General features: G+C 38.4%; 1 protein-coding gene and 1 long non-coding RNA gene across 5 annotated transcripts in view; one reads left to right on the top strand and one right to left on the bottom strand.

Annotated features, from left to right (window-relative positions):
- The window catches only part of FGF10 (fibroblast growth factor 10), a 60486-nt gene extending 42491 nt beyond the window's left edge, over positions 1-17995 (bottom strand). Inside the window, exons 1-3 of one of the 4 annotated variants that reach the window (XM_071730382.1) lie at positions 17432-17995; positions 17240-17314; positions 16581-17144 (exon numbers count right to left, since the gene is read on the bottom strand). In XM_071730382.1, the coding sequence (XP_071586483.1) occupies positions 16581-16917 (337 nt within the window). In that variant the 5' untranslated portion in view covers positions 16918-17144; positions 17240-17314; positions 17432-17995. The other 3 variants (XM_071730383.1, XM_071730380.1, XM_071730381.1) reach the window with 3 other exon arrangements.
- LOC139789520 (uncharacterized) overlaps positions 16788-25468 on the top strand; it is a 70404-nt gene continuing 61723 nt past the window's right edge. Inside the window, exon 1 of the long non-coding RNA XR_011723189.1 lies at positions 16788-16872. This is a non-coding gene — a long non-coding RNA (uncharacterized lncRNA). The remainder of the gene's footprint in view (positions 16873-25468) is intronic.

Below are 25468 nucleotides of genomic sequence, written 5' to 3' on the forward strand. Positions count from 1 at the left end.
ACCTTTCGAACACTCTGCCCTATCAAACATTGTAAACTGGGTTTACTTCTACAGTCCACATCTTATATTAATAATTGGCCAGAGGGCAACCTTTGCCAAGTCTACTTGGGGTTCTTGTTAGTTTTAACAGTCTTGGAATTCTTTTCAGTGTGTGACATGGTATGTAGCTATGGCTGAAGATCAGGCACCTAGAAGCAGTTATGGCAATGAAAGCATTATTTTACAAGAACAGAACATGTCTACACAGAAGCAACCAAGAGACTTACGAGAAGTACTTCTTGTAAGAACTGCCCCAGAAAAGCAATTAAATACGGCGTTTAGAAGCAAAACAACTAGATTTCCAGAGTGTCAAACAGGAATTAATATACTCCTCTAAGACGCATAGCTACATTGCTTCACATAAAGACCCAGCAGGACTAAGGTGGAATATGTCTTGAGACACTGCTCTCTGTTCAGTGATGAACTGAATTTGTCAAGTTTAGCAGAGGAAACAAAAAAAAAGAGAGACTGTAAATGCCTCCTATGTATATGCTGAGGTGACGAACTCTAAAGATAAAAGCTCTGGAAATGAAGGACACTACCAAGGCAAAAGAGTGAGAAGACTAGAGATGATTATAAAGATATTTGGATTAAAAATAAGAATTATGTGTAGCCATTAAAGGAGTGAGACTGTGTAACTGCCTTCAGCTAAGGAATATAGTGAGCAAACCTATCTGGTTTCAATTGAACTTGATAAACTCTGAACAAATATATATGACAAGCACTGGTCATAACAGGGGCTATTTTAGGGTTCTCACAAAGTTTACTTTTGTCCTGCTTTCCTGTGACTAGACACATTTTTAATTAATGGACACACACTGACCAAATGTAATCAACGCCCATGTGGCAGCTGTGCTCACACAGAGCTCCCCAGTAAAACACAAAAATGCCAGCTGCTTCCTGATTCTGGGACACAAGGCCTGCATGACACGTTTTAAGTGACTGACAAAAAGTTGGTTTTAAAAGAATAAGCCAGAGAAAGGCATGTAGAGGTATTTTTTTGTACCACAATTCACTGGTTACATATTACATGTCTTTGCATAACTTCCTTGTTCTAGGCCAAGAGGCACAAAACAAATACCTACCTACCTACATACAGCTCTCAAATTGCCACAAGCAAGATGTTTGTGGAAGGGAGAAGCCGTTTGGAAGTGACCATCTTGCAGATGAGGAAGCACTCTACAAGTATAGTAAATAGGTTGTTGACACCATGTATAAATTGCTCAAGCTTTCCAGTAGGATTTGTTCCTGTATTGGTGTTTTAACCTTGAAATTTATGCAGCCTAGGAGAAGACAAATTTTCCAAGGTAGTTGCAGGGCACAGAAGTTGAGAAGCTTTTTGTGTAGATTCAGAATGCTGAATGTCACCCCAGTGCACATTGCAGCACAAAGAATTCTTTTTAAATTTCCTTTTACTTTTTATACCACAACTGATCTTATCCTTTGGCTATTTCAAGATGTCAGTTTTGTAAAGCTGACATCTGCTACTTCTTCCAGAATTGGCACAACCCATGAAATCCACTGATATTTTCTCCTGGACTACATTCTAAGGTGGCATTACTACTTTTATAAGGTGCTGAAATGATATTCTTGATAGAAATTGGTATCAGAGTGTGAATAAACTGGGTACCTTTGCCAATTTCAGAAAAATAAGTGGAGAATATAACTGAGATCCTGGACTGCTGCACTGAGGTACAAGGTTAAAATTCCATCATCTTTGTTCAAAGTCTAAATTATCTTGGTGATTTTATACTAAATGTCACCCCTTTTAACACTTCCTTTACTTTTTTTCCCCTTCTAAAACATTCTGCAACCCATGAGTCATGTCTAAATAAAAAAAATCTGTAGCAGCTCCTCTTACATGGTTTCCTCAGACAGAACTTAGCTGCTCTTCATAAACTCCAGTGTACGCTTTCTTTGGATTACTGAAATATATTGTTTAAGACGGTACAGCTAAGATGTGCCATTTTTCATGGACAAAATTATGAAATGCTTAAGAGTTGGTGAGGTTTACTAATCTCAGCAGAGTAGTCAGAACAAGTTGCTGGGGAGTCTTTTCTCGATTCAATCACTTCTGGTAGTGATTCCTTGATTGCAATTGCCTCATAATTTTTTCAGTGTCAAACCTGTTTCTTCTGCCTTTTTGTAGGAAACTTTCCATTGTTCTGGGTGAATATCTTTTCTTCATCTAAATCTCTCCTAGAGAGTCATGCAAAAAATCTTAAAAATATGAAAAGCAATCAATTAAAATTATGAATTTTGAACCCATATGTAATATCTGCTGGTTTTCAGACTGTGCACTTCCAGAAGAACAGACTCTCCAGCTGTTATCTGTAGTGAATACATACATGATAAAATAAACTAAGTTCCCAAACTCTTTCAATTGACAGCTTATGTGTTGCCAGCAGCTCCTTGGTTTATTCCTTAAGAACAGTTCATTTTCAAACATTGACAATTTTCAAGACTCCACTGGCTGATGGGCACTTTTACCAAGGGAAAACATTTTCCGATACCTTTGTTTTATGATAGAATTGCCTATTGCCTCTTTTCTATCACTTCTGTACATTTCTTCAACTTTCTGTATCTTTAGTTAGTGTTTAAGTAGTCATTTCCTCTGTCATCTATGTTGGAGACATACTCTGCTATACAAAATAAACAGGATTACAGTTTACCCTTCAGTTATTATTCCTGATAAATATGAAGAACATGAATATCAAGCTTTGCACTGTGAACACAAAATAAGGTACAGAGTAGAATTATCAGTCTAGGGATTTATACTGCAAAAAGCTTGAGGAAAGATAAAAAAGAGAAAATACTGGTCTTTAAGCTCCCTGCCTCAGTGCCACAGACTCTGAAGAAGATGAAAATAACATAGCCATATTTCAAGAACTGATTAGCTAATGTCTGCAGAGATCAAAACATCTACCAGTGAATAGCGAACCTAAGATCTGCAGCATATTTCTAGATATTCGTTAGTACATGAGAACTTTAAGTACTTGCTAGCTCTCATTTTGCTGCAACTCCACAAGGTATCTACCACTACTTACCAAAAATAAACCCAGTCACTGTTCTGAGTATCACTACAGTAAAATCTGTTGGTCTAATACAGGACTCCATACTACTCTTTTTCTAAAGAGCTGTTATCCAGTTCAAAAGTTCATCTTACAATATCAGTTATTTTTGTTTAGAGATATTTTAACTTTTTGTTCCTAATGGAAGCCAACTAGAAAAATGAGGGCAAGAGGTTAAACATACATCTGGTCTCCCTATTTAACATAGAAGTTTATCTTTTACATGTTGCTGATGATAACTTGGGGGGGAGATGATGGGGAGGGTGAACAGGGAGAAAGGAAAACTTCCCTGCCCTAACACTTGTATATTTTTCTGTTAAAAAAACGGCAGTCTCCATTTCTCGTTTGACATCTGAAATAGCTCTACCACAATAAACCTATATTTTTCAGCTTTGTGTTTAATTGTTGGAGCCAAGAAAGGGAGATGAAGAAATAAGACAGGTCTAACTTGGGCTGACACTGTTTAAAAAGTAGGCTATGACAAGTATGGCTCTCATTATATTTAAGTGAATTAGTATGTTTCCTTGACAAGGAAGGGAGGAGGGGAATGAGAGATTAACAAGCCACCAAGGGCCTGCTGTAAGATTTTGACACTTTTAGTGGCTTGTGACGTATGACTTGTGAGTATCAGTTTGCCTTCAGAATCAGAAAACAAATCTACCATTTGGATAAGGAATGCAAAAAACCCCTCAAAACAAAAAAACAACAACCTAACCCAAACAACACCAAACAAAAAACAACTGCAGAAACTGCCACAAGATCATGTTAACTAGGATTCACTAGCAAAATTTTTACTGTAAGAAGATGTAAGATGTAAGAAGATGTAAATAACCTCTTTAACTGCCTACACTCTCCAACTATCAGTTGTCTAGAAGTCCCTAGCATATGTATGTCACCCTTTGCTAAGCAAAGAATATGCTATGGTACTTTTGAAGACATTTATCTAATGTGTCCAAATATTGAAATTACTACACAGACTTCTACTTTCTATCAAGATATTTCACATAATGAGAACTTTTACATCCTAAACAATAGAGCTCTCAGAGGTGCTTGCAGCAGTAGCTGCACAAGGATTATACCTAAAAGTGTAAGTGTGCTCTTCAGTTAGGGTCCTTTCATATTCTTTGAAACTTCATCATATGCGGTACTTAATTGCACCATCATGCAATCCACTTTTGCATTATCAGTATGTCTGTGTCTGTTACACACAGACATGCATGCTGAACTTGGTGCACAGTGCACATCTATAAACGAAGAGTTTATATATATATGACTGGCTAGTGTGAAAAGTCAAAATATTCTGAAACTGCTATGAGAAAACAAATTAGTTGAAAAAACAAATGTATAAATACTAGAAAATTCCAGTTCACAGTTCACTCCAATGCCAAAATTATATTCGCATCCCAGTCATGCACTTAATGAGAAGTGTATGGTAATTTCAGGTACAACTTCTTGTGATAAGCGCAAGTGACAGAAAGTAGTTATGTTTTTAAGCATTGTTTTTCCTGCTTATCATTACAGATACTTCTTGAGTCTGCATTGGTACAAGTACAGGTACTTGTACTCCTTTTACGTCTGTGGTTCCTCCATTTTAAGGATTTTAAAATGTGGGTAAGGTTTGGAAGTCCCTGAGTAAGAGAGTTGACTAACACTCTCCATTTACACAGCAGCAATCTTTTTGTAGCATTATTGAATTTAATAGCTTGGACAGCACTAAAGATCTTCCTGAATATAAACACTGCAGTTTTCCTTTTTTAAAATTTCATTTTGGACTCAGGAGTTATTATAGCTCAGTCTGTACGGAAAAGCTCCATCAGTCTTTGTTATATCCTAAGTACAGCTGAAAACAAAAAGGTTACATTTTGCTGACATTTATGGTCTACTGTGTACATTTATAAAATCAGCAAAAACAAAAAGGGAAGAGTTCAACAGAAAAAATATTATAGATATGTTACAATAGCGTTTGTCTCCAAATCCTCATCTTTGCAAAATATTTCCTGTTTCATAAGCAGAATCAGCTGCAAGCAGAGTCCCCACAAATGCATGTGTGGTAGAAATGAATAAAGCAAGCATGCTGAATTTTGATGCGAATCTGGATAATGCTTTGAGGAATTATTTGGTGTGTGGTCTGAGGCAAGAAGCCACAGAGAGGCGGAAGTTAATCTTATGTACTCCCCAGCTGCAGATATGTCTTTCTGAGAGCAGACTGCAGCAGGAGACACAGCACAAATGACCAAGAGACCAGATTAATACCACATGAGCCAAGTGTCAGCCTCATTATATGTGTTTTCACTAAAGTTGAAAAGACTTTAACTTGGATGGCTGTCATTTCAAACAGAAGTTGTGACATGTAAAAGCAACTGTAATAAATTAAGCTGAAAGAATAATGTCTGTGACACTAAAAGGGGAAGTATCAATAATAATAAAAAAAAAAAGGTAGAAAAAGAAATAAAACATAAAAAAAAGTAATTCCAGTGTCTTAACTCCAACACACAGACAACATTTCAAGGACTCTAAAGCAGCTGAAAAAATACATATAATATGGCCAAATTAAATAAATACTAGGAGAAGTTAATGCCCAAATTTCTTTGAATGATAAGCCTGACATTAAAAAAAGTGAAATTGGACTCATATTTTAACTTTTCAGTCACAGAAATTATATAGAGCCTTGAGCTGAAATATAATAATGTTCATTCCTTTAAAGCAAAATAATTTTTTACATCACTTTTGACTATACTCTTTGTGTGGAACAAGCAAGTTGAGCTTGAAAGGACAGAGTCAATTTGTGCCTATGCTCATGTTGTTTGGTTAGGAGTTATTTTTCCATTAATTGTTGCATTATGCCATTCAACAAATTTACTGAGTAATCTTGAGAAAGTGCTTGGGAGAGAAGAATAATTTTCTTTTCTGGTAAATCTTAAGTTTTTTCTAGTCAGATCTCAAACACCTAAGTCTGCTGGAATTCCAAGAGGCTACTCTTTCATATTATAACAGCAGAAAAAAAGTATGTGCATGGGCAGCCACAGCTATTCTTTGTATCAAAATCTTTCTGTAAAAAGAGAATGTTTACCCTTTGTGTAGGCTTTTTATTCCTGGCACAATGTTACCACTGTGTTTCACAAATAATTTGTTTTCGTAACACTCTTTCTCATGTAGAAAGTGTTAATGTCCTCACTTTATAAGCAGCAAAGACACTAAGAAAGATTGAAGTTTAATACATTTATAAATTTTGGATAACAAACAAATATAGGGACCTGATCTTTCATAATGCCTAACACTTTATGGTTAGTCTTTAGTTTCCTACAATCCTTCCCACAAAATCCTTTATGTGTTTCAGTCTTGTCTTGAATAAAAAAATACAGCATGGTCATTAAGAATCCTAAAGTTCAAGAAAACCCACAAACTCCTCTAAAAAGGAAGCTGGTGTAGGAGCTTTTCTTTCCCAATCAATTTAGTTGCAACCTTGATGGAGTAGCTGTTCTGTGAGGTATACCATCCAGCTGAAAAACATTTCCTCATCCAAAGCTCTATAGCAAGGTATTTTACACACTGCATTCACTAAGAATAATTCTATGTATTCCAAACAGTAATTTAAAAATGTTTTTATCAATGTCTATGGGTTCAGTCTTGTAGCTGTTTAATATACAATTATCACGATATTTGCAGTAATTGATGGTCACTGTTCTTGACTGATTTACACCATATGTGAAAAGGAAGCACCAAGGAATAACTAAGAAATATATAGCAGTTATATAGTGCAATAGCATGCAAAGACTGGGTTCCATTTACCACTCTCAGGTTATTCAGGTATGTTGAAGCTGTTAGAGAAATAGCTGATTTTTCTACATAGTACTTTGAGAAGAGATTTTTGTCAGTACTGTATGACCCACCCCCACCCCATCCTATAGTATGTCCCACCATATGCTGGCAACTGTTAGTCTGCATGATCTCAGCATCACCCTCCATCCTTCTTCATATTGGACCAGGGTGGCCCACAACACAAAACCCAGTGAAAGTAGGAAAACTGCTTGAATTGAACCCAGTTCTGGGCCTCTGAAAGGGGCACCTCCCAGTGCTAACCCTAGTAAATTCTGTTAGCTGGTTACTTGGTTTAAACTAGGCATTGCCCTGAGAATGAGTTATTGCTTGGGTAGGCTCATGGGTGTCTGAAAGCAGGGATGATTCTGGCCTGTGAATCAAAGCTAACAGATATGACACTAAATGTTACTGTTTGTAAAAATTATCAGTACTTTGGGCCTTCACTTGTACCTTTACATCTTTACCTACAAGAATCTGAAACAGTCATAGTTTCCTTCCCTTTCTTACATGATACTCAATATCCCAGCTATTTCTGTCTGAATCACATAAAATGGTAACTTAAAGAGCTTGCAATGGTTTGGATGTCTGGCAGTACCTCACACCACTTGGTGAAAGTCAGCTGGCCTTAACTTTCTGCTCCAGTTTACATGGTGCCTTATCCCTTTGGCCTAACTACCTATTGCTGACCCAGCTACCCAGTTAAGTGTAGCACCAAAGCCATGTATGTATCATTCATGGAAGGAGTTTATCTTTTTAGGACCTGAAGAGCCAGATGAGTAACCACATCTGCACTTTTAAGCAGACCACAAAAAAATGACCACAGCTCGGCTCATGAAGTTAGTTCTAAACTCTTTCTGCTGCTTCTTTTCATGTCACCATTAGTTTTGCAGTTGCAGACACTCAGCAAGCACACAGTTTCTGTATTGCAGTTATTAGCACTGGTGTTTAGACACAGGAAAGGTGGCTTCTTATGAGAACATGGGCCATGTGTATTTCTTTGCTTCCCTGGACACAGGGGAGGAGGACACAGTGAATTCAGCTAAGGTTACAGTTCAGGGTTGGATTTTCATTAGCTTCCTTGCTTGCCAAGGACAGGTGCCACAGGTACTAAGATACTTCATGTGGATGAAAGAGATATTTCCAGACTGACGTAGCTAACACTTTTAATGTTTAACTCCAGGAAAATGAGACTGAAAAAAATAAGTACCTGGCAAAACCACTAAGACAGAACTTCGTTCTGCTGAAGTCAAAAGACTCTTTCAGTGAACATCAGGAGTTTTAAATATCTCCTAAAAAAATCATAAAAATATAGAAAAAGAAAGCACTAAAAGCTCTCTTATAAAATCCAATTCATATTAAATAGTCACCCCATACTTGACTTTAAAGCATACATTCCCTTGCTCACTGTAGGAACAGGCACGCAGTATGTGAATTTTTAACTCTGAAACTGCCTCAAATCTTAAAGGTAGGCTTAGAATATATGACCTGATGACATTAACATATCAGTCATAAAAATACCCTATTCCACTGCCAAAAGATTAGAACACTTGGAAGTTTAGGATATCTTGATATCCTTCAGGTACATGTTTCTCATAACAGATAGAGTGGATAACACTCACATAGTGATAAATGAAAGATAAAACAACCAACCAAAACCTCAACCTCTTCTTTAATACAGGTTTGCTTGTGGCTCCTTTAAATGGCTTATTACTATCAAGGGCATATTTGTCCAGTTCTCTGCATGCAAGCAGTTCATGCTGACTCTGACATTAGGAATAAAGGAGGTCATTAATTATCCTCTTTAACAGGCTAACCTGGAGAATCCCTGAGCATTTACTGGATACTATGTAGTATCTACAGAATAGGGTCAGACACAATGAAATCGGGAGCAGGAAGACTTTATATCCCCACACTGATTATGTGCTGCCAGACAAATTCAGGAGGTACCTTAAGGGCTTCATAGGTTCCAGCTGTGAGCAAACGGGTGATGCAGTGCTATGAGACAGGACAATTCAGCATCACTGGTGGTTTGCAGATGCCAAGAAGAGTAAGCCATGCTTCCCCTCTCCCTGCTTCTCTCCCACTTACAACACATGCTGCCTCTATTTCTTTCTTGTCATTCTTTCTACTGTTGCTCTGGCACTCATCACACTTCCCATCCCCTTCCTCTAATGCGGGCACAATGTCATTGATTTATACTCAGCCTTCGCGTAGCACCATGCCTTAATTCCAATTAAACAACATCCTGAATGCTTCCAAAATGCTTCAGTGTTCCCCCCACAACTCCCACACACACTGAATACAGTTTCACAGATGTGCATTAGAAATCTGAAGGAGAACTTAGCTTTCCTTTATTTTCATGCAGTGCTTGAACCTCTAATATCAGTGGCAGAAGGGAGAGAAACCAGACTCCTCAGGCCCCACATTTTCATCTCTGCTCCCATGTAGGATGAGTCAGGAACTGTAAGAAACAACTAAGTTTATTGTCCTTCACATATGTTTTCCACCATGAAAGGAGTAGGCATCATATTACTTTGCTAAACCAAAGTTTATAAAAGATAAGATCTTTGTTTTTATATAAAATTAATGAGCTTTAATGTTCTTTGTATCCATAGCCTTTCCATCTCTTGCACAACACCAGAAATTATGGAAGGGAGGGAGAGAGAAAAAGAATGAAACATGTTGGTATATTTTAACATTTCCTCTTTAATATATTTTTTTGTCAAAGTTAGCTACAATGTGTGTGAAAATTCCTGTTTAACTGTAGAAGATATACAGTACTGACAGATTATTTAGAGGTAAATGTGAAAGGAGACAGGCTAATAATTCTCTAGGCTAACTATAAAATAGGTGAATGTTTTACAGCTGACACTGTGAGTATATCAACCCAGTAATTGGATGCACGTGTTAGCAGCAGTAAAAATGCACTGTCCAGTTGTCCACCTTACATGGGAATCTACTTTGAATGTATTATTTGATTTAGTGCTGCAATTAGAACTGAACGTTCAAAGACGGAACACAAGTGACCTAATTTAAAAGCAAAGAGTGCCTTTATAGCCCTTATTTAGCGTGTGACCTGGCTCACTTCTAACCATTTCTTGCCTTTGCAACTTCCATTTGTTGCACTGTACTCATGAAGTAGCATAATCAGTTTTACTAATCCACTCAGCTAATGAATTCAGTTTTAATATCCATTCAGCGATTAAAGATTAAGCCACTTCCTCCTCCCTCCTACCCTTGAAGATTTAATTTTCTTCATAAACTCAGAGAGTTTTCCCAGACTGACTTTTCAAAACTTCATACAATGGTGTTTCCTGTCTCTTTTTTACTATGTTGTAACTAACATCTCTGTTTTACAACAAGTTGTCACTAGGAAAAGAAGCAAATAATATAGCCAGGAAAGTATCTTCCTATTTAGCAGAACTAATTGGTGCAAGTTCCAGTGCCTTTTTTGTTGTTGTTGTTCAAAGCATCTGAGCAATGGAAGGGTGCAAGATACTGTAAATACTGCATGAAAATAAGTGATTGAAGCAAAAGTAAGAGAATTTTTTTGGTAAGTACCTACAATAAGACTAGTGACACTTGCACACCTACTAAATGAGAAAGGCATGTGTACTAACTTTAACTAAATGCAGCCTCCATTTCTGACCTGATAATTTGGTTTTCACAGCCCAAAGCAAGCAAAGGTCACTTTTCCATGTAGTCTCATCCAGCTGATGTTGGTTGTAAATCCTTATAAAAATGCAAACTATTTGTGCTGTTCAAAGTGGCAGAGATTAGATTATTAGATGATTAATTCCAGAATATTAGGATAAAATAATGCAGTGCCTTATGGCAACTACAAGGAATGATAGTGGGTGTACAAAATGTGGAAACTAAAACTCAACTCAGTGTTATTTTAGAGAAGAAACTGTTAAGGGCTTGACTCAGAAAGCTCTTCAGAAAACTAAGAAAACAAATAAATAAAACCAAATCATTGCACTACTGTAACAAATCCCAAGCTGACAAAATAATTTGTTTGCTTTGCCCACACTATATCTTTCATCTACATAATATTAAGCTTAGGTATAGAAATACAGTATTGTTTACAAAGATTATGTTTTCCTCTTTAGAACCCTTTTTCTATTTAGGATCTTACTTACTCAGAAGTAAAGTCAGAAATCTACCATGACAGGAGATGTTAGCCTGTATTCATACAGGTACCTGCTATTTTTAACCTACGCCTCACAGGTTAACAAGATTTACTCACAGAAGGGTTTTGCATTTTTCGAAATGAAAGGGTCTGTGGAATAAATGAAAACTCCCCTATTGCAGGATCTGATACTACTCCCATTTGAAGTGAAAAGGCCCCTATTCACACACAGCTCAAAGACATCTGAAAGTCATCTTAAAATGCCTTATTTCAAAACAGAGGATCTTATCCTATGAGTGAATGCATCCAAGATGTTTCAGAAGTGTAAGCACATTCTATAGTGCTCACTCAGCTAATGCCATCTAAAAGGGAAGCTTTGACCTAGCCACTAACGGAGAACCCTCTCACTAAATCATCAACATGGTACCTATAAGCCTGCATAACCCTTCCTTCTTCTTTTTTCTGAGGTTTTAAGAAGAATAAACTTCCAATTTTTTTTTTTTTTCTTTTTTCCCCCAGTTGGCTATAAGTTAGATTTATGAAGACAAAGAGACCTCTTACAACTGTATATTTTGAACAGATTTATGACCGGACTACAGTGTAAGCATGGAGGGTCCCCAAGGCAGGAATGCAGTAACAGGAGAGTGTCATGTAGATCTTAAATAGTACAATTCTTTCCACATTCATGAATCCTAAGTGCCTGAGGTTGTATATTGCTAGTTATAAATTATGTAACTGAGTTCTGCAGTGGAAAAAAAAAAAAAGAAGAAAAAGATGTAAAGTGAGAAATCTTCTCCCTAAGAATTTATGCTTTTCAGATTAAAGAACATAAGTTTCAAATTACTTCACTAAAACAGTATTGTTTCCTATTTTAAGTCATTTCAATTGATAAAAATATTAATACAGATTTCTATGAAAAGTAAACAAAACACATATGCTTACTAATCAGTCTTCAGAAAAACAGAGAAAGGTTCTCACATTAATTTACAAACAACAGCTCATAAGGAGTCAACAATCCTAAACAGCTCTATAATGTTCAGTAAAAAAAGAAACCATATTTTACCAAGTATTCTAATCTGGTCTGAGCTTTAGAGCTGAGATTAAGGTACCTACCTAGCTTCGTAATTTTACTACAGATAACATGCAATCAAAAAGCTGAGTATCAAAGTATACTCAGCTTTATATTTAATACTGGCTTTATGTATATAACTCAGCATATAGCACAAATCTGTATGTGTCATGTATATATGCACACTCTGAAAACACTCATGTTCAGCATCTCCATTGGTTTTTTAGAATCTTGATCTGCAGATTGATACTGCAAACTTTCTTGCTATTAGTCACTAGGGCACTAATCTGATCCCACAATAACTAAGGCTAGAAGAAAGACCATCAGGGACCCTGAAGCTATGCGTAAAAGATCATACCATACTCAGGGGGAAAGCCTGGAATAGATTAACTAGTGAGTAGTTGCTAATTATGCTATGCTAGCTCCCCCAGTGAACACTTTTACTTGGCAATTGTTGTGCCTTTGAACTGTTCGGATTAATTGACTTTGGATGCTCAGAAGGCAAACTCATAGCTCCTTAGATGGCGTGAGCCCTTTTAGCTTTGCTTCAAGTAAACTGGCTGATACAGCTTTGTGGCCAGCCCCTTCCTGTCCACCTAATTCGAGAAGTGTCACCAGACAGTGGCTGTGCCGCCATCTACTGTAGGTTCCGCATAGCGCTGCTTGGTCGGGAGCCCACAAGAATCACTCCAGCAATTCCTCCTACTAATATCCAAGCTAAACGACACAAACTCCACTCCCTAAACACGTACCTAAATAGCGGCCTAATCTTTCAGTTCTCCTCCACAGGCTGTAGGTCAGCTGCTGCGAATTAAGAAACGCAAGTTGTGTCACTGTTCTTCACCTACCACGTTCTGTCCTGTAAATCTGAAGTCTGTGTGTTTCATAGTGCTGTTAACAGTTGCCTTAAAAGTCAATTGAAAGCAGTATAATACTCGAAAATATGTTCAAATTTTCCTGAACCAGCTGACCACATAATGAAAGAATATCCAAAGAGTTTCATTATCTTCAAGAAAGCTTCCTGGGCGCAAATAAAATCAGAATCTGCACATGTGTCATCCTCTCTCCATTTTAATGTGTTGCTCAAGTTTCTCATGGTCATCCTAGACCTGAAATTATAGTGGAAGCTTTTGTAATCGCTCTTTGGAGGCTTTTTCATTTTGCTTTTCCCCAAACAAGTACTTAAATCACTAGAAAGCAATACAGCTCTCCTTATCCACACATACATAGAGATCTGTCAAGACCATGGTCAAGGAACTTAAGAGCTGTGGTTGCATTCTGAGGATAAACTACCAAATGTAAGGAACAATAAAACACGACCTGAAAACTGTCTTATTTCTACATGCTCTAGATATGCCAAACTCTGCAAGTTCCTCCAGAATCTTGAGAGAACATTCAGAAGCTACCTCTGCTCCCATTACTTTATAAGTAGGGAAAGGCTGATGGAACAGTTCCAAGCAATCAGGTTGAAAAACATCTGCCAGAGTAAAATTTAATTTAGCAAACTCTACACAATATTAATAGATCAAATTTATGGATGCTGCTTGAGCCATTTAAAGGCTGGAAATTGAATTTTCTGAATGTTTATCCTGACTTTGTCCAAGTGCTCTTCTGACTTGATAGTGCTTAATTGGCAGACAGCCATGAAAACTGTTGCCTAATTACAGAACATATAATGATCTTACAGCCCTACAGATAAGACTTTACTACAGCGTAAATGGATTTTAAAAGTTAGCATATGAGAAAAAGAAAATTAGCCTACAAATTAGTATATTTCGAAATCTTGTGTGTCAATAGTCACTTATTTGTCTAAGAATGGTTTTGAAAGAGGAATTTACATTAAATAACCTGTAATGCTAAACAGGCTACAATTCAGTGGGCTGGCTGGCTAACCCTGTGCATGGCAGAAATCTATTCACGTGTGATTAAATATTTTAGACTATCTTAAAGATACCACATATTTGCACAGAATCAGCCCAGCTGGGGATTATGTCAGCATGATGATGGTACAGCTATGCAGGAAGTTACACACAGCACAGATTTTTGTGAATCACTTGCAACATTTGGCTACCCATGAAATGAAAGAACATTAAATACATTGTTAATGTACTGACTCCTAAATAGTCTCCAACATTGTACTTTCATAGAAAACACAATTTCACACTTCAAATATTAATGACTACATAGAATAATATAAACCAGCTTGATTTATCTTCTGTTAACAAGATCCTAATTGTTTTCTATCTAAAGATGTTGTACACGGGTCTGACTTTGTGGCATAAGTGTGGTTAACAAGTTACAAGTTTTAAGATGATGGGAGTCCACTGCTCATAACTTTGAGGGAGAGGATACAAATATGTATAATAAAAATACAGTTTGCTATTTATAGGAAAAAATCATGTTCTCCTCTCTCAGGAGATACTCTGCAAATGTGACAATAACAATGGCATCACCAAGAATGCCAATTCTCTTTCTGATGCAATGACTGGAAAACTAGGAAAAAGAGTCACACCCTATTGCTGCATGGGGTTGTTCTTTCATGTAGATGGAAAGAATGAAAAGATGGACACATGCATTTCGGTGTATTCTACTTTTTCTTGGCATATGCATGTGTGCAACTTCACTCACTGAACAGCTCTCTGGGCTAAGCGGGAATGCTCAGGTGAGTGGTTACTTCTCCAAATACACTGTTTAACCCTTATAGCCTTTTCTGCACTCATATTCGACATAGAATGATGGTGTTCTCAGGAATGCACAGAAAGCTTTCTGATTCCTGTTTTAGGGGAATGACACTGTCTTCCTCTACAAACAAAAGTATTCTAAGAAATACAGTGCTACACCCAATTTCACACAAATGCATCAGAATGAAAGCTTCAAGCTTCATCATAGCTCTGTTTTTCAAGAATTTGGCTATGAAATATAGAAAGGCTTTCTATGAAATATATTTTCTATAGAAATATAGAAGTGGTAATATGATGGCATCCAAAGCTTTAAAAATTGTGAATGCATGATAGAGTATGAAATTGGAAGGTGGAACAAGTGTAGTAGTGACATATGATAACAACCCTATTCTGCCTGTAAGTCTATACTATGAGTATTTAAAAGAAATATCGTTGAATTAACGGTGCTATCATACAGCATGGCAACCTGCTGAAGTACTCAGTACTTTGCACATTAACTAGCAAAGGATATAATTTAGTCATTTTAGGTTGTTTCAATTTAACAGAAGATTTATCCCCAAGCTTATCTGGGTTTATGTAAAAAAAACAACAACCAAAATGTGTTCTTCACCAGTGGAGCAAGTCAGACTGTTCAGACTGTTTCCTCTAACACTTGCGTAATGGAGCTTACTTTCTCAACATGTTACTGTAGCGGGACACAGTCACTTAAGAGTTACAATTCAATATTTGTGTTTTTCTACGGTTAGCTTCAATTTGAGACTGCACAGGTTACATTTCTATCACTGTCAGACAAAAATATGTTACCAGAAGCATGCTGTTACCATCTTACCAAAAGCTTAATATGTACCGAACAAAAAAAAAAAAAAAAAAAAAAAAAAAAAAAAGAAAAAAGGGCTTTAAACTACAGCTATGGAAACAGCCATATGACTTTTACTTTGAAATAATTTCTTTAAAAAAAAAAAAAAAAAAAAAAAAAAAAAGACAATGAAACGCGTGTGAGGTCTGTGCGTACCCAGCCCCAGATGTTTACAATGGGGAGAGTAGCGGTGCGCGGCGCTGCCGCCCAGGAGCGGCGGGGCGCAGGACAGAGCATGGCCCCGCCGCGGGAGGCTGCGCGGCCGCGCACCGGTTCCCAGCGCCCACCGGACACCCCCCACGGCGGAAAGCAAACTTAGGCAAAACCCCAGCACGAAGGAAAACGCAAACAAACAAACACAAACAAACAACAAAACAAACAAACAAAAAAACCCCAACCAAAACAAAGTAAACCCTTGTGCTGGGCTCGGGGAAGAAAAAGCGAGGAGCAGACAGCTGTTGAGTGGATCGGGGAACGGAGTGTGTGAGAGCGCGGAGGAAATGAATGCATTGTTTCAATATAGAGTTCTCGTCAAGGCACTTTAACGATAGGGGATAATGATTTTCAGATTCAGGAGACAATGCCCCCCGGCCCCACACACATTCTCCGCGCCACGTCCTTATAAATCTTTTTTTATAAATCTTTGCCTTCTGCCAGGCAAAAAACCCAAACTGTGCTCGGCGAAGCCATTTGCAAAACAAACGTAAAGGGAGAGGTGTGCAGATATGGACCGGCGGGGAGCGGCGTCCCGGAGGAGCCCACCCTACCTTTGCCCCTTGCCCCTTCCCCGCCCAGGCGTCACCTTCCCCTTCCCTCCCCAGGCAGGGCACCGGGAGCCGAGGGGCTGCCGCAGCCGGGGCGCTCGGGGGGCGGTGGCCGCTGCCCGGCATCCCGGCGGCAGAGCTCTACTTACTGAAGGGGCAATTCTCCTTCTTGGTGCCGCTGACCTTGCCGTTCTTCTCGATCTTGAGAAAGTATTTGTTGTAAGAGTAGAGCTTCCTCTTGCGCACGTCTCCTTGGAGGTGATTGTAGCTCCGCACGTGTCTCCCAGCACTGGAAGGAGAGGAGAAGGACGAGGGGAAGGAGGATGATGATGAAGAAGAAGAGTTGGTGGCCTCCGGGGACAGCATGTCCTGGCCGAGGTCATGGCAGGTGACAGGCACAGAAGACACCAAGAAGAGCAGCAGCAAGCAGCAACAAGACAGGTGGGAAAAGGCTGAGCCACCATTTGTCAGTATCCATTTGCACATTGTACTGAAACTCTGGGCGCTGGAAAATGTCTTATCAAATGAAACATACTGGAAGGGTAAAACCTGGTAAAAGGCAAGTGGAGAGCCGGTGGTTGCTGCTTCTGGTTAGATCCCTCTGAGCTCTGATCTGGCCTGAAGTAAATGCACCAACATCCATAACTCAGGGGACAAATCACCTCAGAAGTTGCTGCCTTTTAATCCTTCGAGTCCTCCCTCAGAAAAAAGAGCTGTTGGGTTTTTTGGGGGGGTTGCTGTGGTTAATCCTCTTTCATTTTCCTCTGCCCAACCCCTCCCTCCCCCACATACAAACACACTCCCCAACCTGGTTTGAGACTTCCCAGTAGTTATTTTGTTCTCTTCCTCACTCCTTTCTTCACCATCTTAGATGCAGAAAGGTCTGAAAAATAGATGACAGTAAAGTGAACAACAGCAACAACAAAAATAAATAACAACCAGCGGAAAGGGGTGCTGGAAGGGATTTTTCACACATACCCCTTTACACACACACACTCACACTTTGTGGCTTTGCACCTTCTTCTGATCCCCACCCCTTTGCCTTCTGCAAGTCCCAAACCAGTTGCACAACTCGTCCTTTCTCACTGACAACCCCAGAGGAGGCAGTTTCTTTGTTTTGCTTTGAATTCTCCAGAACAGAATAATAAAAAAAAAAAATTAAAAAAAAAAAAAAATCCAGAGAGAAAGAAAGAGAGAGGGAAAAGATCCTAACTTGTCTCCCCCCCCGCTGCCTTTCTTTTCCTTCCCCTTTGGTTGTAAACAGGTTGGAAGCTGTAGCCTAAATGTCAGCAATTACAAGTCAGAGGTGGGATGTGCCTCTGGTGTTCAGCCCTTATTTGCAGGGGGTCAAGCAGCGGTGGGACATCTGAAACCCTTTGGCAGTCGGAGGGAGCGGTGCCTGCTGCGGAGGGAGCCCCGGGAGCTGCTCTCGCTTCCTCCCGGGATGCAGCGGCGGCGGCAGCAGCAGCAGCAGCCGCCGCCTTCGGCTCGCTGCTAATTGCCCCTAAAGCGTTCCTCTCCTTGGAGTGCCGGCCACCAGCATGGCTTAGAGACTCATGCTTTACTAATTTCCCTGTCTCCCAGGCTGAACCAATCCCCTCTTGGGAGGCTTTCCTCCTCCTTCGCCCCCTCCTTCCCCCCCTCATCCTCCACACACTCACTCACTCTCACTCACTCTCACTCACTCACTCACTCACTCACTCACTCACTCACTCACTCACTCACACGCACACACACTCACACTCCCCCCAAAGAAACTTGTATTGTAAGCGGAGGATTTTATTTTATTCTTTTGGCAGAGAAGTGCTTGAGAAAGCCACCTGGAGCTTGTTGCCTGCTAGAACTCCCCCTCCCCCCGCTGGAGGAGGGGTTGGGTGGAAGGGTTGGAAAGAAGTATATACTACAGGCAGACCCTGGAAAAGCAGATTATATGCTGGTCAGAGAGAGTGAAAAGGGAAGAGACATAATTAGCTCCTTTTCCTTCTTCTTTGCCAGCTTCCATGGAGGTCTTTCTCCCTTCTTTAATGAATCACTGATTTCTCGCTTCCGTTGCTGAAATAAAAAGTTCACACTTTAGCCTTCTCTTCCTTTTAAGCCTCTCAAGATTTATTGTGTCTCTTTCCCCACCCTCACCCTCCTTGTCTCTAAAGAAATCAGGGCCCTAAATGACCATTTTCTAATTGCTAACATGAGCCATTTACTGAATCACACATCTGACTTCAAAGCAAAAGGGTCTTTATTAGGATTGCAAAGGTTTCCTCATAAAAACTGAGTATTTTTAAAATTTTTTTTCTTAACTAATGCATTTTTCATTCCCAAAGAGAAACAAATTTTCCATTTTCAAGGCTATTTTAAAGATTTTTTCCAAGCTATTATTTTCCTGGAAAGTCAAATAATGCTTTTCCTTTGATTCCATCTCTAAATGGATTTGTCATTTCACATACTGAATGTTATGACAGATGTTTTTCTAGCCCATGACTGAATCTCCAACTTCCCAAGTAATTAACAGGTATCTTCCATATAATGTGCTTTTACCATCAGAATAAGGGGTTGGGGACTGAACTGATATGGGCAGCATGCAAGACATTTTTTTTGTTCATTATCTAGTATTGTAAAATAACTGTTTTGCAATAGAAGTAGATGGAATGTTCACTAAGAGAAGTGAGTAGCAGACCAGTGAAGCTGTACAGAAACAGTGACTAGCTAAATATGTAAGCCCAGCACTTTTTGAAATAGGGCAACTTAATAATGCAGATAAGTGGAATGCAGTGGAAAATTGCCTGTGCAATTAAATTTGGTATTTGGAGTAAAAAATTAAGCAACAGAAAATGCAGAAAAGAACAAACAGTTCTAAAATAAAACCAATTGATTAGAATGTTAAACATATTGCTAACTTCACAAGAGAAATTAGTAATTATTTTCTCCAATTACAGTGTTTATTCTGGAGAGAGTTGCCTCCTAAATTACGTGTTCAGAAACAATTTAATGTTAGAATCAGTATGATTTATGATGTTGTTTATGGTACTTCAGAGTATTTATTCTACTTGCATTTAGACTGTGCAAAACCTTTAATAGTTTTTGTTTGTTTGTTTTTGTGAATCTGATTTAGGCTTTCCTTTAGTGGCAATTAATAAAAAACCCCAATAAAATGAAAACCAAAAGTCTAAGTTTTGGTGAATGCCTCACAGCTTACAAGCACATCTACAAAGCTAATGTCAGTGTTTGCTTGTTGTCTGGATCAGAAAAGGTACAATACATTATTTTTAAAATTAAAGTTATTTTGATTCCAGTAACTTATGTGATAAATAATTACTATAATGTCATAAAATTATACATTTGAAGAAACATTTAATTTTTTCTCTTTTTCCTGCTATATGCCAGGAAGTACAATTAATCAACTTTTTAGGGTGTCTGGTGGCAGGAGAAAATAATAGTTTGAGGGTTGAACAGTTATATTTAATGCCTACTTGAATTTACTCCAGGAGAGTTCTGCTTAGACCTGTTCCTAGCATGTGATTTGCTGTACAATCTTGTGGTTAAAAACAAAAACCACATACCCAGCATTTCATTTTAAATATGCTTCTGGCAGGTGCAATATTCAGTGCAGTACTTAAATCCTACAACGCCTAGAATCCTTTTCTATCCTGTGTGATGACAGGGGGGGCATTTACAAAACAGAGTCCAAATGAAAAGCTGACATAGCTTTTTAGATTGTATCTCATTCTTTTTTTCTGCTCTCCGTATAGCATTTCTTTTATAGCACAGCTGAATCCCTAAATACCTCACTACTTTGTATTGTCAGGTCATCTCTTAGGTTAGCCTGAGAAAGCCTGAGAAAAGTTCCACAGGAAAGATGCGCTATTTAACGGAATTCAATCTGTCCCAATAGATTTGAATCACTAACATAAATGTATGAATGTAGATTATATCTCTGTAATGAGGCCTGAATCATTCTCAGTTACTTCAAAGGGCTGAAATTCAACCTTCCTTTTTAGCAGCAACAATCAGACCTTAATGGGTTCCTTTATTAATTGTTCTATTGCTAAGCTTGAAAAGCAGCTACCTTCAGTATGGTTCTTAGACTAGAAATGGTACCTGCTGCTTCTAAAGCAGTGCTTCTGTTTTGCCTTTAGCTGCTCTAAGATTCAGTGAAGTCTTCTCATCTGCAGTTTTATAAATGCTGAATTACATTGGCCCATGCAGAATGAAATGAAGAAAATCCTTTCTAGAAAGTGCAAATAGTGTGAAGTGTATTTTAAGAATTTTCTTTTCAATCTCTTTCCTTCCCAAGGAATGTTCAGGGAAAGGAATTGTACAGATTAATTTTAGCGAAAAATAGTCTAAACATAGTATATTTTTGATACCTGTAGCAATAGCCTATGTCATGTTTTCGCCTTTTGATCAGCAAAGAGGGACGTTTTGAGGAATATTTTAAGGTAGTTGGAATACATTTTGCCTTGCACAATTTCCTTTAGGAAAATAGGATGTTAGGTTTTCTCGGTTGTATGTAAGTTCTGTCCATGCCTTTGACTGCTGATATAACCATCTCATTATTTAAATGTCACTCGTCCCTCAGTCTTGATTGCTAGACAGCAATCATGAATATTTCCTGCTTACAGTATGAGATGCTTATGCACCTTCTGGTCATGGGACCCAATTTTGTTCATATTCAAAATATGGGAAATGTGCCTTTGATTTCACTGAGAGAGATTTAGGCCAGGAATGTCAGACATGAGGCGAGGAATGCCAAATGCCAGTGACAACTCAGATGTCTCCATCTACCAGTCAGTTCCTAACTGCAGAACTTGGCAGTGTTGTAAAACACTACTCTCAGATAGAAAGAGAAAGCAATGGCACCCAGTGTCCACAATCTACAACCAATGATGAGCCAGGTTGTTTGATTTGACATGCAGAGCTACTTGCAACTATTTTCTTCTAAGAAATCTGCAAAATGACCATCATTATATTCATCTCTATTTTTCACCATTTCGTTCACCTCCATACAATTTAAAAAGTGTCAAAATATTAATGCTTTTCTAATTTTGTATATAGAACAAGGTATAAAATAAGTCCTTAAGTTGTCAAATGTCAAGACTGAAGGTGGTGTAACTCATCTGTGTGTATGAAGCTGGAATATGACATAACATCAGTACTATTTTAGATGCCTGTAGTGGGATTTGGTAGTGTGTGGATCAAGCTCCTTGGCTCCCCTGTGCACACTTAATTCCAACTAAGTATACACATGGGAGAACTGGAGTGAAGTTCAGTTGAGGTTAATAAAATGCTTTTTTCAGCATTTCTTTTTTATTTCAAAAGGACTTTCATTTCTACATCAAACTTAACGTGAGTCTGAGGCCACTGAAATGTAGTTCAGCCAGACCTGGTTCCAGTCTGCAGGGTTGGTGATGAGAATGACCTGCCCAGGCTGAAGCTAGAACTCAGGAGGAGTGGTATAGTACTCTGTGAGATTTGGTGGAAGGATGGAGAGTTGGCTGAGCTAGGACTGAGACTGGCATAGCTAATTATTATCTGAAATATACCTTCTTTTAAGAAACAAGATAAAAATATCTTAGGACCACACAGGTCATCTTGTAACTAGACATATGAATTGTGGGATCAGGCTTTACTCCATTGCTTAAATTAGTAGTATGTGTTTCTCCCACATGGATGCATTGCCAAAACAGTCTGAATGCTGTGCTTCAAGCAGACAATTAAGAAAATTGTTTATTCTTCTTGAAATACTAATTATGTCTATTGTCTTAGAATGTGGTTTTATTTATGCTATATCTGATGAAGAAATTTCAAAGAGCTGTATGACATTTGAAAATATCTGTATGTATAGTTTGTGGGATTTTTTCTTAATAAATCAAACTATTAAAAATAAGTAAAAAAATACATTATGTAGAGGTCAATTAAAGGAGAATACAGACCCTTAGAAACTGAGCTGCAGTACCATAAATAGCTATGTCTGTGGGTTGGACACTGACCGTGTTTAGTAATGGTCTGCTGGCAGCTGGTTTTGCATACTCTGCAGCACAAACAATTAAAATGGCAATATTTTCAAAAAGTTGCTTTAATCTTGCAGGATTTGTTTTTCTTTCTCATTTCATATAGAACTACCATGAATGCAAGGCTCTTAAATACACCTATAACTATCGGTCATTGAGAACAAAACTGTCAGAAACTGCCATGAAGAAGCAAATATCAATCAGGTCTTTGCAGAATCTTTATTTTTTCAACCACTCAGTCTTATCTAGGCCTATATTTGCCATGGGGAAGCCTACCAGGTTTCTGAGGAATTCCTAGGAATTCCTAGGAATTCTATGCATTCAGATATAGACTCCCACCACATAAACAATACATCCATGAGGTTTCTTTGTGTTTAATAATGCTGAGGTTATTAATTTTTTTTTTTTCTTTTTCTTTTTCTTTTTTTCTTTTCTTTCCTGTATTGGCTACCCAAACTGCTAATACAACTTCTTTGGAAGAGACACTATAAACATTTCCATTAATAATTTCCAGGTTCCAAATCTTCAGCTGAAAAAAGGTGTGGGCTTATGACACTGAGGATCCAGTGTCTTGGAGGAAACTTCAAGAAAGAGGGTTAGTTTGGTACATAAATGTCATCATTTGAATTTGAATTGGCCCTATCAATTTACTGGAAAAGGTCTTCGTGTGGCATGAAACTGAGACAAAACCAAAAGAAGTTTTACAAGCCTTTTTTTTATGGACGGTTGTGTTCCCATGAAAGGTGATAATTATCTAGTATTCTACCTAGATCCAACCAAGATCTCTTTTAGAAGAGCAAAAAAGCTAAAAACAAAAAGCTCTGCATCTCTGCAAGGATGCGTCCTTCTTGAGTGCTTCTGGGAGAGAGCAAAGAAGTCAGTGTAGGCATTGCTTGTAGAGCTATTTGAAAGAGAGCTGACAGCTAGGAACATCAGCTGAACAGCTGAACATGCTTGCCTCACCACAGGCAACCAGGGTAGCCAGCTGGGCTTCCTCTGAGCTAGTTAATAGCTCACACATTGCCTCTTCTTTGTCAGTTAATTTGTAGCAGTCACCGGAATTACTTCTGTGAGCAAGCGCCTCTCAGGGTGAGGAAGGGCAATGGAAGTGAAGGCTTTGCAAGCAGAGCAGTGTGGGGCAGGACTCGGAAGCGAGAGACAACCACTCATGGCTCCCACTTGGTGGCCAGTGCTGCAGCTGCTGCAATCCAGGTTGGGCACTTGTCAGCCTTCCTAAGTGTGGCATCACCCAGGAGATAGGTAGCACAGTACATCTTACAGGATGCATTCCACCTGTGTTTCCATGGGACTGTTGTGCAGGGTTGCACACCACATTTTCTAAGACTACAACTTTTCACGCAGATGTGACAAACATGTTTCCTTGAAGCAACTGTGAAGATAAAAAAAAATGTGGAGCCAGGTTGAGTATATGGGATTCAGTACCCTAAATGTTATTAGTAAGAACCCTATGACTGATATAATTGCCCACCTCAAGACACCATTCATATTATTTAGTCCTGAATTTCTGCTGTTCTGCTAAGCTCTTTATCAAAGAACAAGTCTCTCATAGTCAGATGGTTGCTGAGTTGTGTTCTTTTAAAATAGAATTTTCTTCTGTTATAAGGTGCTTTCCAGATGCTGATTATGGTTTTGGAAACGCAGCTTAATTAGTTCTGTATTTATTAGCAAACTACTTAGCTTTTTATGAAGATCAAAACACAGAGACAAAGGATAAAAATATGGCATCTTCTTTCCAGCATTATTTAAAATGTTTACAGCATGTTAAAGATTTAAGCAACTCTCTGGAGAGCAGTCATCCATTCTGTGAGGTTTAAAGAGATTATTTTTCTTTTCAGCATATGGGTAAACTGTCCACACAGATCCAAATTGTTGCAGATTTTAATCTTGTTGCCAGTTACTGATGATAATGATTGGCTCCTAAATTCCAGATTCAGTAAACCTGGCCTTACATTTCAACTATTCTACATGCAATCAGAAGAAAAGAACTTTGAAAATGACACACACTGGTTTTTGAATGACAATAGTTGGTTAAATACCTTGCTTGGATATTTCTAAAAAAACCAAATTAAAACTAACAAACAAACAAAACAAAACAAAACAAAACCCCCAAAAAGAAAACTAAACCAAGAAAACCTGCTTCATTTTTTATCACTGCAGCTCAGAGATCTGTACCCTCTAAGCCAGGCTGGAATTTGCTGAAGAAGAGACATTACTGATCATGACAACCAGTAGAAGCCACTGTATATAATACAAATTCATTCTGAGCACTTCTCAAAAGCATACAAAGGCTTTTTGCACCTCGAGAATGGAGGGAGGAAGCTGAAGAAGGAAGGACACCTCAATTCCTTTCTCTTCTACCCTTCTTGTAATGATGCCTTGTCTCTGGTACTCTTTCCAGCCCTGGATCACCAAGTTATCTCATCTATGTTATCACTGGGAAAAGAATATAATCTTCGAACCTTTTTTGTGTATCTGAATGATAGAAATATAAAAAACAGAGAGGAAGTTACTTGCAGCAAATGTTGACCGCTGTCTGTGGAAAAGCACTATTTAATACAAAATGCTGTCTAATCAGAGGAGAACAAATAGAAGAGCTGAATAGATGGGCCAACCTACAATAGCCACAGAGGATGCGGGGGCAAAAATAGTGGCTCAGTTTCTGAGACATTTAATGTCAGTGTTTTCCATGTCTTCTAAACTTGTGTGAGTCTGTTGTACAAATGATTTAACTGAATCATTTGGTATAAAATGGTGACCCTTGCTTCAGCCTGTCCCAAGTCACCTTCCATCATTGCTGCTTATGTCAGGCAGATGCAAAAAGGCATTGCATCACTAAGGGAAATCTCCCATGAAATTACAGCATAAGCAAGAACAGAACAAGCTCTTCCATCCTTTCACAATAATTTATTTTTCATTTCTCTTTATGAGGATGGTCTCTCTCCCAAACACTAACCCTGCAAAACTTAGAGAATAAGCAGGACTCAGATTTCAGTTGATCCTTGGCAGCT

This window comes from Heliangelus exortis, chromosome Z (genome assembly GCF_036169615.1).
Source record: "Heliangelus exortis chromosome Z, bHelExo1.hap1, whole genome shotgun sequence".
Lineage (NCBI taxonomy): Eukaryota > Metazoa > Chordata > Aves > Apodiformes > Trochilidae > Heliangelus > Heliangelus exortis.